The 13722-nt window shown below is 40.6% G+C and overlaps 1 protein-coding gene across 2 annotated transcripts in view; it reads left to right on the forward strand.

The window, feature by feature from the left end:
- The window catches only part of ppfia3 (PTPRF interacting protein alpha 3), a 51865-nt gene that overhangs the window by 3536 nt on the left and 34607 nt on the right, over nt 1–13722 (forward strand). For both annotated transcript variants that reach the window (XM_055194062.2, XM_055194061.2), the window contains exons 2-3: nt 2259–3412; nt 13347–13448. In XM_055194062.2, coding sequence (XP_055050037.2) covers nt 3080–3412; nt 13347–13448 — 435 coding nt within the window. In that variant the 5' untranslated portion in view covers nt 2259–3079. The remainder of the gene's footprint in view (nt 1–2258; nt 3413–13346; nt 13449–13722) is intronic.

The following is a 13722-nucleotide window of genomic DNA, read 5'->3' on the forward strand; positions in this document are numbered from 1 at the left end:
ATAAGTCCGGGACAAACCCCACACAGTACCTTTTTCTGCTGAAGCATGCATGCAAAAACACTTGCTGCATGACCTTAATACATGGCAAGCTACGCAATGCTCATTCCCATTATCTCAGGGAGCCGGGGTTACGTGAGTAACCTTATCGTTCTCTTTCGATACGGTTCACTTCGCATTGCGGCAATAGCTGACAATATGGGGAACATATCCCATCACGCGTGCTTATAATGGACATGAAGTGCCTTATTATAGACGCTAAGGTTGCACAAGTTTGGGAGTCTATAGCTTGGAAATGTTAAAGCACAAGACATATGGCTAAAGCGCAGAAGAGTGAGGTACTGAGGCACACCCTGAATGCAGCCACGCTTTTATTAAGCTGACAGGACCTGCGTTTGCAAGGCAGGAACATCCAGTCTGTAAAATCTAACAAATGTGGATGGCGAGGACCATCCGGTCGCCCCACAAATGTCAGCAATGAAAACCATGCCCAAGAGGGAGCCATACCTCGTGTAGAATGGGCTCTAATACCAAGTGGGCACTGCACATTCAGAAAAGTATATGTCAATGTAATGGTGTCAATGATCCATTTGGATGACCTAGAGATGATCGATAACCTCCAATGATCGATCCGCTAAGCTCACAAACAGCTGTTCCGACTTCCTAAAGGGGGCAAAACTGTTCGTTTATATTTGAAGGGCTCTGACAGGGCAGTGCTGGTTTGGTGACTCCTCATCGTCTGCTGAGGTGAGAGCGAGCACAGAAACCACTTGGACCCTGAACGGTGTCGAAAGGATCTTGGGGACATACCCTGCCCTCGGCCTAAGGACCACTTTGCTGTCGTTAGGGCCGAATTCCAAACAGGAAGTGCCTGTAGAGAAGGCATGCAGATCGCAAACCTGTATAACCAGCGCCAAGCAGCAGGCCATGCAGAGCTTTCAGGACTGTGGACAGGTCCCATGATGGGACTGTGCGTGGCCACGGAGGGTCTAGCCTTCTAGCGCCTCTGAGAAATCTAACGACGAGGTAATGTTTTCCCATAACTTGCCGCGGCTCCACCGTTTGGTCTGTCTTACCTAGAGAGTGAACATCAGGAAAGTGCAAAGCACAGTGAGCATTTTGGATTCGTGCGAGAGCCCTCAGCATGGGTCAGACCCAGGCCGGTGACGTGTTTAACTTGGAAAAAGAGGAGGTGCCTAGGCGCTGTTATAACAGCATGCTTGCTCTTCCGAGCCACTGAATGACACCGCGCCACTCGAGAAGGGGCTCTGTAAAGCATATAGCACAAGATGGCTGCGTTGTGGCAGAGAGATGGCTTGCAGGGGCTACGAGCCCGTGTGGGCTTGTCCAAAACTCACGGCTTCACCACTTCGTCCATCTCCATGAGAGAGGGAACAGTAAGGGAGCGAGCAACACAGTGAGAGCAACCAGGCACTGTGCGAACGGTCTCATCGTGGGACGTCCCAGGCCGGCAACGAAATTTCAGAGGGGCAGAGGGACTCGTATAAGCCGCCGTGCCTAGGCGCTATTACAACAGCGCGCTTGCTCTTATAGAGGAAAGCTATTTTTGCTCTTACCGGATGGCCGCAGAGGAGAACGCTCCAGAGGCGTGTATCCACTGTAGGGCTTGTTTTACGGCGAGCAAAGGCTTTATCTTCGGAGCAGCAAGTGATTGCGCTGAAGGAGATAAAAGGAACTGTGTGGCGTTTGACCCAGACTTATATAGGGCATAGTCCCCGCCCATTTCGGCGGGCTCAAAACCATTGGTCTGTGATGTTCACAGACATTAACCAATAGGCTTCAATCTCAGAGTAAACAGGAGTTTCCATGGTAGGAGGTGAACCATATCGAAAGAGAACTTTGACGCTCCTAATCTCATAATGAGGTTATTAGACTTTAGCCTGGATTTCACAGAAAGGGTCACATATTTTCTAGCACTGATGGAGCATTTGAGTTTATTGGAACAAATCTCATGGAAAAAAATGGAATTTTCTTAGATATGTTTCTAATTATATTTGTAGCTGATTATATAATTACTATTTCTAAGTATATAATAATGTTAACTCAAGTTTGTGAATATGAAATATTTTTGAAAATCCATATCCAGTATTTACAAACGATTGAAATGTCATGGAAATTCATAGACTTGTATGTTCGGTAACTCTGCATTGGGTTGGATGTGTGAATGGAAAAAACCTTTCATTGCCTGGCCAATTTTGGCCATCTGTGCTAATATCACTCTCCTTTATTTCCCTCTTCAGCTCTCCTTTACCTGAAGTTCGAACCCAGTGGGTAGAAGACTTACCTTCATGCCCACCCTTCCTTTAACCCAATCCAGTCCCTGTAACCCAACTACTCTCCCCTCCTACTTCATCCTGCAACTGTTATCCCCTCCGAGACCACACCTGGCTGCTCCGCCCAAACGCACCCAAGCCAAGGATTTTCAACAGCACATACTAAGAGCCAATCAGGACCCCTGAAGCCATTCAGGAAATAAATGAACTCATGATCTACCAGAGCACTAAGGAAAAAGCTGTGGATATTTAACTCACAAAAAGGAAAACAACTGAAATTTTCAGATAAACTGGCAGTACGTGTCTACCTTTGAAGAAGAGCACAGCAATTAGGATTTTCCACAAAGGTGGAGAAGAAAGCAGGAAAGATTAAATAGGGACTGGAAACAGAAAGGAAGGCAATAGCTAGGAAAAGAAAGAGAAAATCAAACCATTCACACATCACAGCTGCATGCACGCAGCTTATGCACACACCAATCACCAAAACAAAACTCGGAGCACACACATAATATATACATCAAACATCCACAGCACACATATTATACGTTTGTACCACACACATTACAGACTATCATCACATGCTGTCGGACTTGACATACGAAGCAAATGCTCATGTAAACATCCGCATATGAATGACATGCTGTTTATCCGTTTGCTATAGGCTCTTGTACACACAAAAACCATCAGATCTGACAAAAAAGCTGTATTAGAAACTCGTAGAATCCACACATATACAAAACATCAGATAACAACCTCACACACCTGTTCACACACTCCACGGCCTCAAGATGATGTGTGAGGTGATGCCCACCATCTCAGAGGATGGACGGGGAGGTGGAGGAGGAGGCCCGTCTTCTCCTGCTGGAGGAGGTGGTGGTATGGGAGGCGGTGCAGGGGGCATGGGTGGTGGGTACGGAGGCCGAGAGGCTCGTGGTGGAGATGAGGGAGGGAGCACAGGAAATCTGGAGTCTCTGATGGTAAACATGCTGACGGAGAGAGAGAGGCTGCTGGAGAGTCTCAGAGAGACCCAGGATAGTCTCGGTACGGCTCAGCTACGTCTGCGAGAACTGGGCCACGAGAAGGACTCGCTACAGAGACAACTGTCCATCGCACTGCCACAGGTACGTGTCAGGGTCTTGTGTGTGTAAGTGAATGTATGGAAACCCTGTTATATGTCGATCATGTATGCAAAAAGACAGCTTAACATATGATGTAAAGTTATTATATGCATATATATGTACTTGTTATATTGTCTTGCATGTATGTTAAAGGATGAGTTTACTATTTACTCTAATGTGTGTCCAACAAAACTTTAATTTGTGAAGCATAAAAGAGGATAGCTTTTTAATTAATGCATTCAACCTTCAATAAAGTGCCAAAAGTTTTATAGAAGTAGTCAATACAAAGTACCACTATCAAATATGTGCCACATAGAGCTAGGTTTGTGAAGATTTTCAGTTTTTCTGTATTGCATGGCTTCAGCAGACTTTTTACTCGGCACTAGAATATTGTGCACTTTTGTGACTTTTGACTAATTTTGTAATGCTTTTGAGTCCTTTTTAAAGTGTTGGCAAGCCTTTACTAAAAGTAACATAATATTTTCGAATTAAATATTTGTAATGGAAACATTATGAATTAAAATCATGCGACCCTGCTAGTGAGGTATAGGGTGTAAGTCATGCTGCCAAAAATGATGCTGAAAAATCTAGTACGAGTGCAAGAGAGACTTTGACATGATTTCATTTGTGCTAATTCCTAGTTAGAACCAAACTTGCCTGGTTTTTGTAATTTACTTTAAGTTAAGCGATCTTGATTTGACTATATAACATTTAAACCAGTCTTCATTTTCTTGTTCTGGTCCACTTTGCATCAGGTTTAGTCTCATCTGTACTACTTTAAGGTGTTTAGCATATTTCTCTGCATATCAATATGTTGTGACTTATCTGTTGAGTCTGTGACCTGTTTTCCCTGTCATCATGTACGATGCTTCTTCTGATTATTATTATCTGAAACTATTATCTGAAACTATTATGATAAATAGCTGCAATCATGTAAAAATGCTATAAGCTAGCAAACGCGGTACTTTATTATTATATGCACTCTACACTTGGAATAAACTTCTTATTATCCTATTACCATCATCTGTAGTTTAGTAGACTATGCAGTAGCCTAATATTTGTATGAAATTGTGAAACATTACCTGGTCATTATCTTTGGAGTACTAGAGTGGAAAATTACGACAGTTGCAAGTATTCTCCAGCGACTCTAGGGGTCACTGTTTGACAAAAACGCCGAATTGCATAGAGCGGCTTTAACTGCTATTTTCTCATGAAGTTTTCTTTAAAGATGGGCTCTCTCAGACAGAGCTTTGAACCAGAATTTTTTCTCAATTGGTTCGTTCCGAACAGAAACAGTATTTTATCGTTTCCGGTTTTCGGTTCAACCCTAAAGTTGACGTTCCTGAACCAGTTAGAACAAAAAAATAAAGTACCCAAACCGGATAATAACGTTCCATGTCAGCTGTGGGACATACAAATAAGTAGGGTGATCATTAGGACATTAAACTTAAATTATTAATCTACATAATTTTCCTTAAGTCTCTATCTTGTCATCAAACATTAAAAAAGGCTACATTATGTAAGCGGCATAACTGTTATTCTGACATGCCTAAATTTGTTGAGTGCATTTAAACACACAAACACACACAGAGGGAGGACGAATTCCAAATGGCGCTTCAGGAAGAAGATGGAGCATAAACACATAAACTCGCTCCACATAAAGTGAAAATTACATTGTTTTTCAGTGCTTTATTCACCAAATGTAGTTTATACATCAAGAGTTCTGATCTTTGAAGGGCATAGGGATGTGCGTCCAGAAAATTGTTAACTTTAGCGCCTTTTTGCTGTTAAATTGTTTAACATCACTTAAGTGTTAACATTTGCAAGCCTTTAAACATGTGCAAATTATCAACTTTTACCATATTTAAATTTGCGTATTAATCCGCGAATCGCATGCGAGCCAAACCATGGGTCGTGATCTATATGGATCACAGATCAACTGCGATCCGTTATACCACTAATTAGTATTAAAAAACAAACATCTTGAGAAACTTGGTAGCCTACAATATTTACCTCTTATGATTGAGCATTAGAGACTTGGGCTTGAGTAGGCTACTTGCTGGTGGCAAGCTTCTTATTTCAACGAACTTCACAGAGTCATATTGCACAGAAATCTTGTCAAAGAACAGAAAAAAATACTGGTATTAACCAGTTACCATTATTTTCAATAAACGGTTCTGTTCCGGAACATATATTTTTGGAAAGTTTCTGGTTTCGTTTTTGTTCCTTGCAAAACATCAAAAGTTTCTGGTTTTCGGCTTCAAAGCCTTGCTCTCAGGGCCCTGGTACTATGTTCTCTGTTGTCTCACAAACTGACTGTCGCTGTCACAAAATAATTTTTCATTCCTGACCTTCAAAAACAATGCCTTCAATTGCTTATTTTAATAATAAGCTAGCTTCACTTGCATTTGTGCCTGCAAATGGACTTATGTGTTTGTGGTCGTCACTCCTACTGTGTTGACATAACAATAGAAAACAACAATATAACCCATTTGGTGTTACTATATTTTGACCAAATCAGCATGGTAATGTCTGATGTGAGTTGAAGTGGCATAAAAGCATTATCTTAGCATTTCAGTCATACATTGCTGTGTTCAATTTGTTTGTACATTTGATCTCTTGTACATAATGAAGAAGGATCAGGTAACTAACCAGTGATGTGTACTACATGAAGTTGCACAGATCATGACATGTATTAGGTATCATTCTGATACATATTTATAAGAAAAACACAAACGGTTGATGCGGTAGGAAGGTATTTACTTTTCTTTGTGGATAGGATTACCTAAATGAAAAGAAAAACAATGCCATGTGACTTTGCTAATGTGTATTTATGACATTTAAGTTATTTTCTACAGCTTAGGGATAGTTTACGCAGAAATGAAAATTATCATTTGATTTACTCACCATCAAGCTATCCTCAATGTATATGAATATCTTCTTAGCAGCCCAGTCTCACAAAATTTCGTTATAGTAACTTAGTTTTTTTATTCTTTTTTCGTGATATTATCACGAATTTCCACGTTTTTTTGTGATCGTACTGTATAACGAATTCCTGTTTTCGTGTGATTATCATGTATTGGTTACTCAACTGTTTTGTCCTATTTTCTTATCATTGTTGCTTGGGTTTAGGGTTAGATTCACATAAAATGACATCCAAACCCAACTCTAACCCTAATGCCAGGCGACATATACAAAAATAAATCAGAAAAAATTGTATAAACCAATATCTAAAGTGACATTCTAATGCATGCACCAAATCTAACCCTAAACCGAACCGATAGTGGGTTAAAAATAGGAAAAAGCAGTTGAGTAACCAATACATGATAATCACATGAAAACAGGAATTCGTTATACGATCACGAAAAAACATGGAAATTTTTGATAATTTCATGAAAAAAGAATAAAAAAATTACGCGACTTTATCAGGAAACCTCATGAGACTGGGTAGCTTTTTAGATGAACACAATCAAAGTTATATTAGAGAAGTTTTAAAATGATAGTAAATGGTGCTTCTGATTTAAAGCCCAAAAAGTGTTCCTTACGTGTACACGGAAGTAATCCACACGGCTCCAGTGGGTTACGAAAAATCCTTCTGAGGGCAATCGATGCCAGTTTGCAAGAAAAATATCAATATTTAAAACTTTACAAACTAAAATAGATAAAATCTTGTGCGTTCCAGCAAAGAGTGTGCATTTTCAGCACACATTGAGGATGGCTTGAGGTTGAGTAAATCATGAGACCATTTCCATTTTTGGGGGAACTGTCCCTTTAAGTCATAGAACATAGCAGTACTGTGATGCGATTGGCTGGATAGAAAATGTCTGTTCTGTCATTTAAGTAACAATGCATGTAACACTGTGCCATTTTGGTATCGTCCCATAGAGACAAATTTTGTGGTAGAATAGCTGGATTGTTAAGGGCCACAGCACCTCAGAGAAGATAAGAATCAAACGTGCACACAACCAAGCACACATACATATGCAAAGAGAGTTTAAGAGGCTCGATACATTAAGCAGGGTTCATTTAGTGCATCTCACTAGTATAGGATGTATTTCATTCAGAAAGCTTTTCCAGAAAGAGACAAAGCCACAAGATGAAAAAGTGGGTGTAAACCTTTTGTTAAGGTGCTTTGAGCTTGAATGAGAGAAAGAAATAAGGCAGGACATTATCACACAGTTGTGTTTGGCATACTTGTGCCAAACATAATTTCAGTCCAATCTCAGCACGGTACAGATCCAGAATGCCAAAGTCCTATGGGCCCACTGAGTTACCATCTGTGTACCACTATACCACTCCTAAGCTTAAAACCCCACTCCCCTTTCTCCTCCTTTCCTCTCTTCTTTTTTATCCAGCATCTTTACCCTAGTTTTGCTGGTTATTAAAGAAATAGGCAGTAGAGATAGAATCTGAATACTTAATCAGTATTTTTGTTATTTTATGTTTTTGTTAAAACTGTATAAAATAATGACACTTGTTTTCTTTATTGTTTTTATAAAATTGTGTAATTTATGTTTAAATTATGTTTATTTTTTTACTGCGTCAGTTTAAAGTACTATTCAGACGAAATTCGTTTTATATAGGTAGGTGTGGTAAAGGAATTTTATCAGAGCTTCTCAGTGATTTTAGTTCTGTCCGAATGCTCCATGTCAGTAATCATTACGGACAATGTCGGTAAAGATTACGGCGACTTTTACCTTCTGTAAAAAAGGTCCGGAGAAATTATCTGAGGTAATACTAATGCCATGCAAACAGACCAGTAGTAAATATACGTGCATTTTGTCATTTCCTGTAATTTTTCATGTTTTTTAAAATATGGAAGTGCTTAAGGGGGGGGGGGGGGGGGTTCAATGGTATTTCAAGCATTCTGACTTATTAACACAGTTATAGAGTTGTTTCCTCATGCTAAACGTGCAAAGTGTCAAAAAAGCAGTTGGGCGTGCTACAGAGTATTTCTGTGCCGAATGCACTTCGCCAGGGTTTGTGCAAGTTTCGGAAAGTTTTTTCGATTACAGGTCCAACTGACGTTTCAGGGGTTTTCTATACGTATCACTTCTTTTCATGGGCACTTCCCCCGGAAAACCCTGCCCACCCCTCAATCAGCGGGAGACGCTAGCATTTGCAAACATCTTATCACGCAACGCAGCTTTGTTTAATTTCAAAACTCAACAATGGCACGAAAGAAGAAGTGTGTTTTTAGGTCTAAGGAGAAGAAATCCAGCCTTATGGAAACAATGGATATAGTTTATTATCCGGGGTAGCAGCAGAGTTTTGCGTGTGTGTTTGATGCGCTGGATTTTCCCAACCGGGTCACGAGTTGCATGCGGTAAGTAAGACTTCTGTCTTGTGTTGGAAATAGGCGCGTGCTGCATATTATATAAATGACACGAACATGTAGTAAATCATAAGTTAAAACAGTGATGTATAGTGTTGCATGACTCGTACTCGCTCCTCCCGCGGTAGTTACTCCTCCTTCTTCATTTTTCGTACGTTATCGGAAAGATTCTGTAAAGCTACTCTTTCTTTTATAAATCTGATTAAACTAAAGACTCTTTGGAGAGTCTACCTGAAGATAAGTTTGGGCCATAAAAGCTGTTTATTTATGTTGTTGCCGCTGAAGCCATCTATATAATCAAAATAACATCAAATAAAATTAGCAATCTATGTACTTTTCCACAACACTGGAAACCATATATATTAATTTTAAAGTTGATATTCTCTGTACTGAGCTTAAAGGTCAGTCTATGGCATTCAAATACTATTTCATAATGCTGTAGAAATGTGCATTTGTTTTATGCATTCCTATGAAAGAAAGCAAATTGGACACAAAGTGTAGTGTGTCCCCAAGTAACACTTAAATCCAAATGTTTAGTGAGCGTTGAAAAAATGAAAATGGATTAGAATGGATAAGGAGACATGATTGATCGATTAAAGTTTACATGAGTTGTGATTGGTCTTAAATTGTGCTTTGCTTGGTATAGGCTGTTTGATTTAGTTGTGGGTTGGCTATGCATTACAGAGGGAATGTGATTGCTTAGCAAGAGTTGGCTTGGAGTCAGATCTTCTTTTGTTTATGTCTGAAAAGTCAACAACTGGAGTGGAACCAGGATTTGATTGGCTCTTAAGTTATTGGTGGTTCTTTTCATGTGCCATGCCACACACACACATTTCAACATCATCTAATAAAAAAACAAACATCTGCTGTGCAAATGAACACACAAAGCCTAATACACAAGTACATAGCAACGTGCACATGCAATCCGGCTTGGTCACAGTCTGCGTCTGACAGGGAAGGTGTGTCATGCGTGATTTTTGCTGAACGGGACCAATTCGCATTTAGGCAACTAGGAAACGATGGTGTGGTTTTCGACGTGTGGTGCGAGGCTTGTGAGGCCATATGTCATCTTACACGACATGGTGCTATCAAGACCTTGCACTCAAGAATTGCTCATTGGACTGTTCAGAATGTGTTTCACACAGATACACATTATGGAAACCAGCGTTTACATGACCGATCTGTGTCATTGAAGTGTTGCTTATGTTGTAATTAAAGTATTGATGATGTTTGTGTTATGCGTTAAGTTTGTGGATGTGTGATACCATATATTTGATAAGCTTTTTTCCTACATCTCTAATGTCTGTACTGATATCTATTTGCTTGTGGGTGCGTAATGGTGATGGTGTTGAGCGTGTGGGTGCATGATAGTATTTGTGTGATGGTGTTGAGCGTGTGGATGCGTAATGGTGTATGTGTGACGGAGCTGAGCGTCTGGATGCATGATGGTGTTTGTGTGGTGGTGTTGAGCATGTGGGTGCGTGAAAGTGTTTGTTTGACAGTGTAGAGCATGTGAATGTATGATAGTGTTTTTGTGATGGTGTTGAGCGTGTGAATGCATGATAGAGTTTGTGTGATGGTGTTGAGCGTATGGGTGCGTGATAGTGTTTGTGATGGTGTTGAGCGTGTGGGTGCGTGATAGGGTTTGTGATGGTGTTGAGCGTGTGGGTGCGTGATAGTGTTTGTGATGGTGTTGAGCGTATGGGTGCGTGATAGTGTTTGTGATGGTGTTGAGTGTGTGGGTGTGTAATGGTTTATGTATGATGGTGTTAAGCATGTGGCTTGATAGTGTTTGTGTGATTGTGTGGAGCATGTGAATGCGTGATGGTGTTTGTGATGGTGTTGAGCGTGTGGATGCGTGATATTGTTTGTGTGACGGTGTTAAGCATGTGGATGCGCGATAGTGTTTGTGATGGTGTTGAGCATGTAGATGCGTGATAGTGTTTGTGATGGTGTTGAGCGTGTAGATGCGTGATAGTGTTTGTGATGCTGTTAAGCATGTGGATGTGTAATGGTGTATGTGTGACCGAGCTGAGCGTCTGGATGCATGATAGTGTTTGTGTGATGGTGTGGAGCATGTGGATGTGTGATAGTGTTTGTGATGGTGTTGAGCATGTGGCTTAATAGTGTTTGTGTGATGGTGTTGAGCGTGTGGATGCGTGATAGTGTTTGTGATGGTGTTGAGCGTGTGGATGTCCCTACTGAAAAATCCAGCTAAAACCAGCATAAGCTGGTAGCTGGTTTAAGGTGGTTTATGCTGGTCCTCCCAGCCTGACAAAGCTGGTCATGCTGGTGGGCCAGCTGGTCCAGCCTGACCAGCTAAGTCCAGCTAGACCAGCTTAAAATGTGACCAAAACACAGCTAGACCAGCTTGCTACACCAGCAAAACCAGCTTCCTACACCAGCAAAAACAGCTAAAACCAAGCTGGAGACCAGCTAAAACCAGCTCACCAGCTTATGCTAGTCTTAGCTGGATTTTTCAGTAGGGGTGTAACGGTGTATGTGTGACGGAGTTGAGCGTCTGGATGCATGATAGTGTTTGTGTGATGGTGTTGAGCATGTGGATGCACGATAGTGTTTGTGTGATGGTGTTGAGCGTGTGCATGCATGATAGTGTTTGTGATGGTGTTAAGTGTGTAGATGCTTGATAGTGTTTGTGATGGTGTTGAGCATTTGGGGTGTGTAATAGTGTATGTGTGATGGTGTTGAGCATGTGGCTTAATAGTGTTTGTGTGATGGTGTTGAGCATGTGGATGCGTGATAGTGTATGTGACAGCATTAAGCATGTGGGTGTGTGATGGTGTTTGTGTGATGGTTTTGAGCATTTGACAGCATTAAGCATGTGGGTGTGTGATGGTGTTTGTGTGATGGTTTTGAGCGTGTGAATGCATAATAGTGTTTGTGCTATGGTGTTTGTGTGACGAAGTTGAGCATGTGGATGTGTGATAATGTTGTAACTTTTTAAGCCGGTCTAGCTGGACTTTGCTGGTCAGGCTGGAAGACCAGCTGGCCCACCAGCATGACCAGCTTTGTCAGACTGGGAGGACCAGCGTAAATCACCTTAAACCAGCTAAAACCAGCTACCAGCTTATGCTGGTCTTAGCTGGATTTTTCAGTAGAGGTGTTGTGCATGTGGATGCGTAATGTTGTATGTGTGATGGTGTTGAGCATGTGAGTGTCTGATAGATTTTGTGTAATAGTGTTGAGCTTGTGGGTGCTTGATAGTGTTGAGCGTGTGGATGTGTGATAGTGTTTGTGATGGTGTTAAGTTTGTAAATGCTTGATAGTGTTTGTGATGGTGTTGAGCATGTGAGTGTCTGATAGTGTTTGTGTAATAGTGTTGAGCTTGTGGGTTGCGTGATAGTGTTGAGCGTGTGGATGTGTGATAGTGTTTGTGTGATGGTGTTGAGCGTGTGGATGTGTGATAGTGTTTGTGTGATGGTGTTGAGCGTGTGGATGTGTGATAGTGTTTGTGTGATGGTGTTGAGCGTGTGGATGTGTGATAGTGTTTGTGTGATGGTGTTGAGCGTGTGGATGTGTGATAGTGTTTGTGTGATGGTGTTGAGCATGTGGCATGATAGTGTTTGTGTGATTGTGTTGAGCATCTTGATGCATGGACGTGGTGTGAATGTTTCTGTAATGCTTAATCCACCTGTATGGGTAAGATCTTTAGTCAAAGAATATTTCTAAGGCTAAAAGTTTATTGTTGTTATCCATGAATTTTCACATTTATTGTTTTCCAAAAAGTCCGAAAAGATAATAAAACACTTTATTATTTTTTATTCAGATGCCTATTTACAGTTATTTACTTGCAGTCCTTAATAGAAAAATATTTTTTAATGGTTAAATGTTACAGTTGATTACTTTCTGACTTCTGAGAGAAGTTAAATGTCCAGGCTTAAATTTGGGTATAAACAAGCTAATTTAATTTGACAATCCTCACTCCTGTTCAAAAGGGTGAAAAACTGAAAAGTCTGAAAAGGAAAAAGTCTGCATTAAGGCACTTCACAACGCTGAGTGGTCTTAACTCTTTCACCGCCAGCGTTTTTAAAAAAAGTTGCCAGCCAGCGCCAGCGTTTTTCATGATTTTCACCAAAGTTTAATGCCTTGCAGAAAATGTTCTTCTTTAAATATATAAACATACAATATACCAAATGAATGAACAGACACTCTGCTTTCAAACAAAACAAAAAAACGTTTCATCCTACCTTATGTGGTTCTTTTGTAATCAGCTTTTGAATATGGGTAGGTTTCTGCAAAAACACCACATTTTTTTGAGCAAAAAACCCACAAGCTCAACACTATTACACAAACACTATCAGACACTCACATGCTCAACACCATCACACATACACCATTACACACCCCACATGCTCAACACCATCACAAACACTATCAAGCATCTACACACTTAACACCATATTGAATATTGCTTTGTATTGCTGTTATATAAGTTTATATAAGTTTTTTTCCTAAAGTGGATGTGTGACTGCTAGCAGTAGTGTTTGTGTGCTGATCACTGGATATGGACTTATTTGTTGAATTGTTGATTGTAAGGAATCTGATATATTTTTATGTGGTGTGTGTTGTACGTATGAGCAGGAGTTTGCGGTGCTGACCAAAGAGCTGAATGTATGTCGAGAGCAGCTGCTGGAGAGAGAGGAAGAGATCGCTGAGCTCAAGGCAGAGAGAAACAACACACGGGTCAGTAACTCCATAACCATCTTCTGTGTGCGATTGTTCAAACTTCATATCCTCTTTATATCTTTCGTCTGTGTTTGCGCTTTCGTATTTATGTGAAATGTTTTGGTTGGGGTGTAATATCTCACACCTTGCCTATATATAGTAGTGGCTGAAGCTAATTGTCACATTGTGTACTCCACTGTATATTTCACTTTATATTAGGGTGGGTTCTTGTAAATGAATTTCTGTGCACACACACCAAATGTTTGACTTTATAGTTACTGGTATATAGAGT

This window comes from Misgurnus anguillicaudatus, chromosome 19 (genome assembly GCF_027580225.2).
Source record: "Misgurnus anguillicaudatus chromosome 19, ASM2758022v2, whole genome shotgun sequence".
Lineage (NCBI taxonomy): Eukaryota > Metazoa > Chordata > Actinopteri > Cypriniformes > Cobitidae > Misgurnus > Misgurnus anguillicaudatus.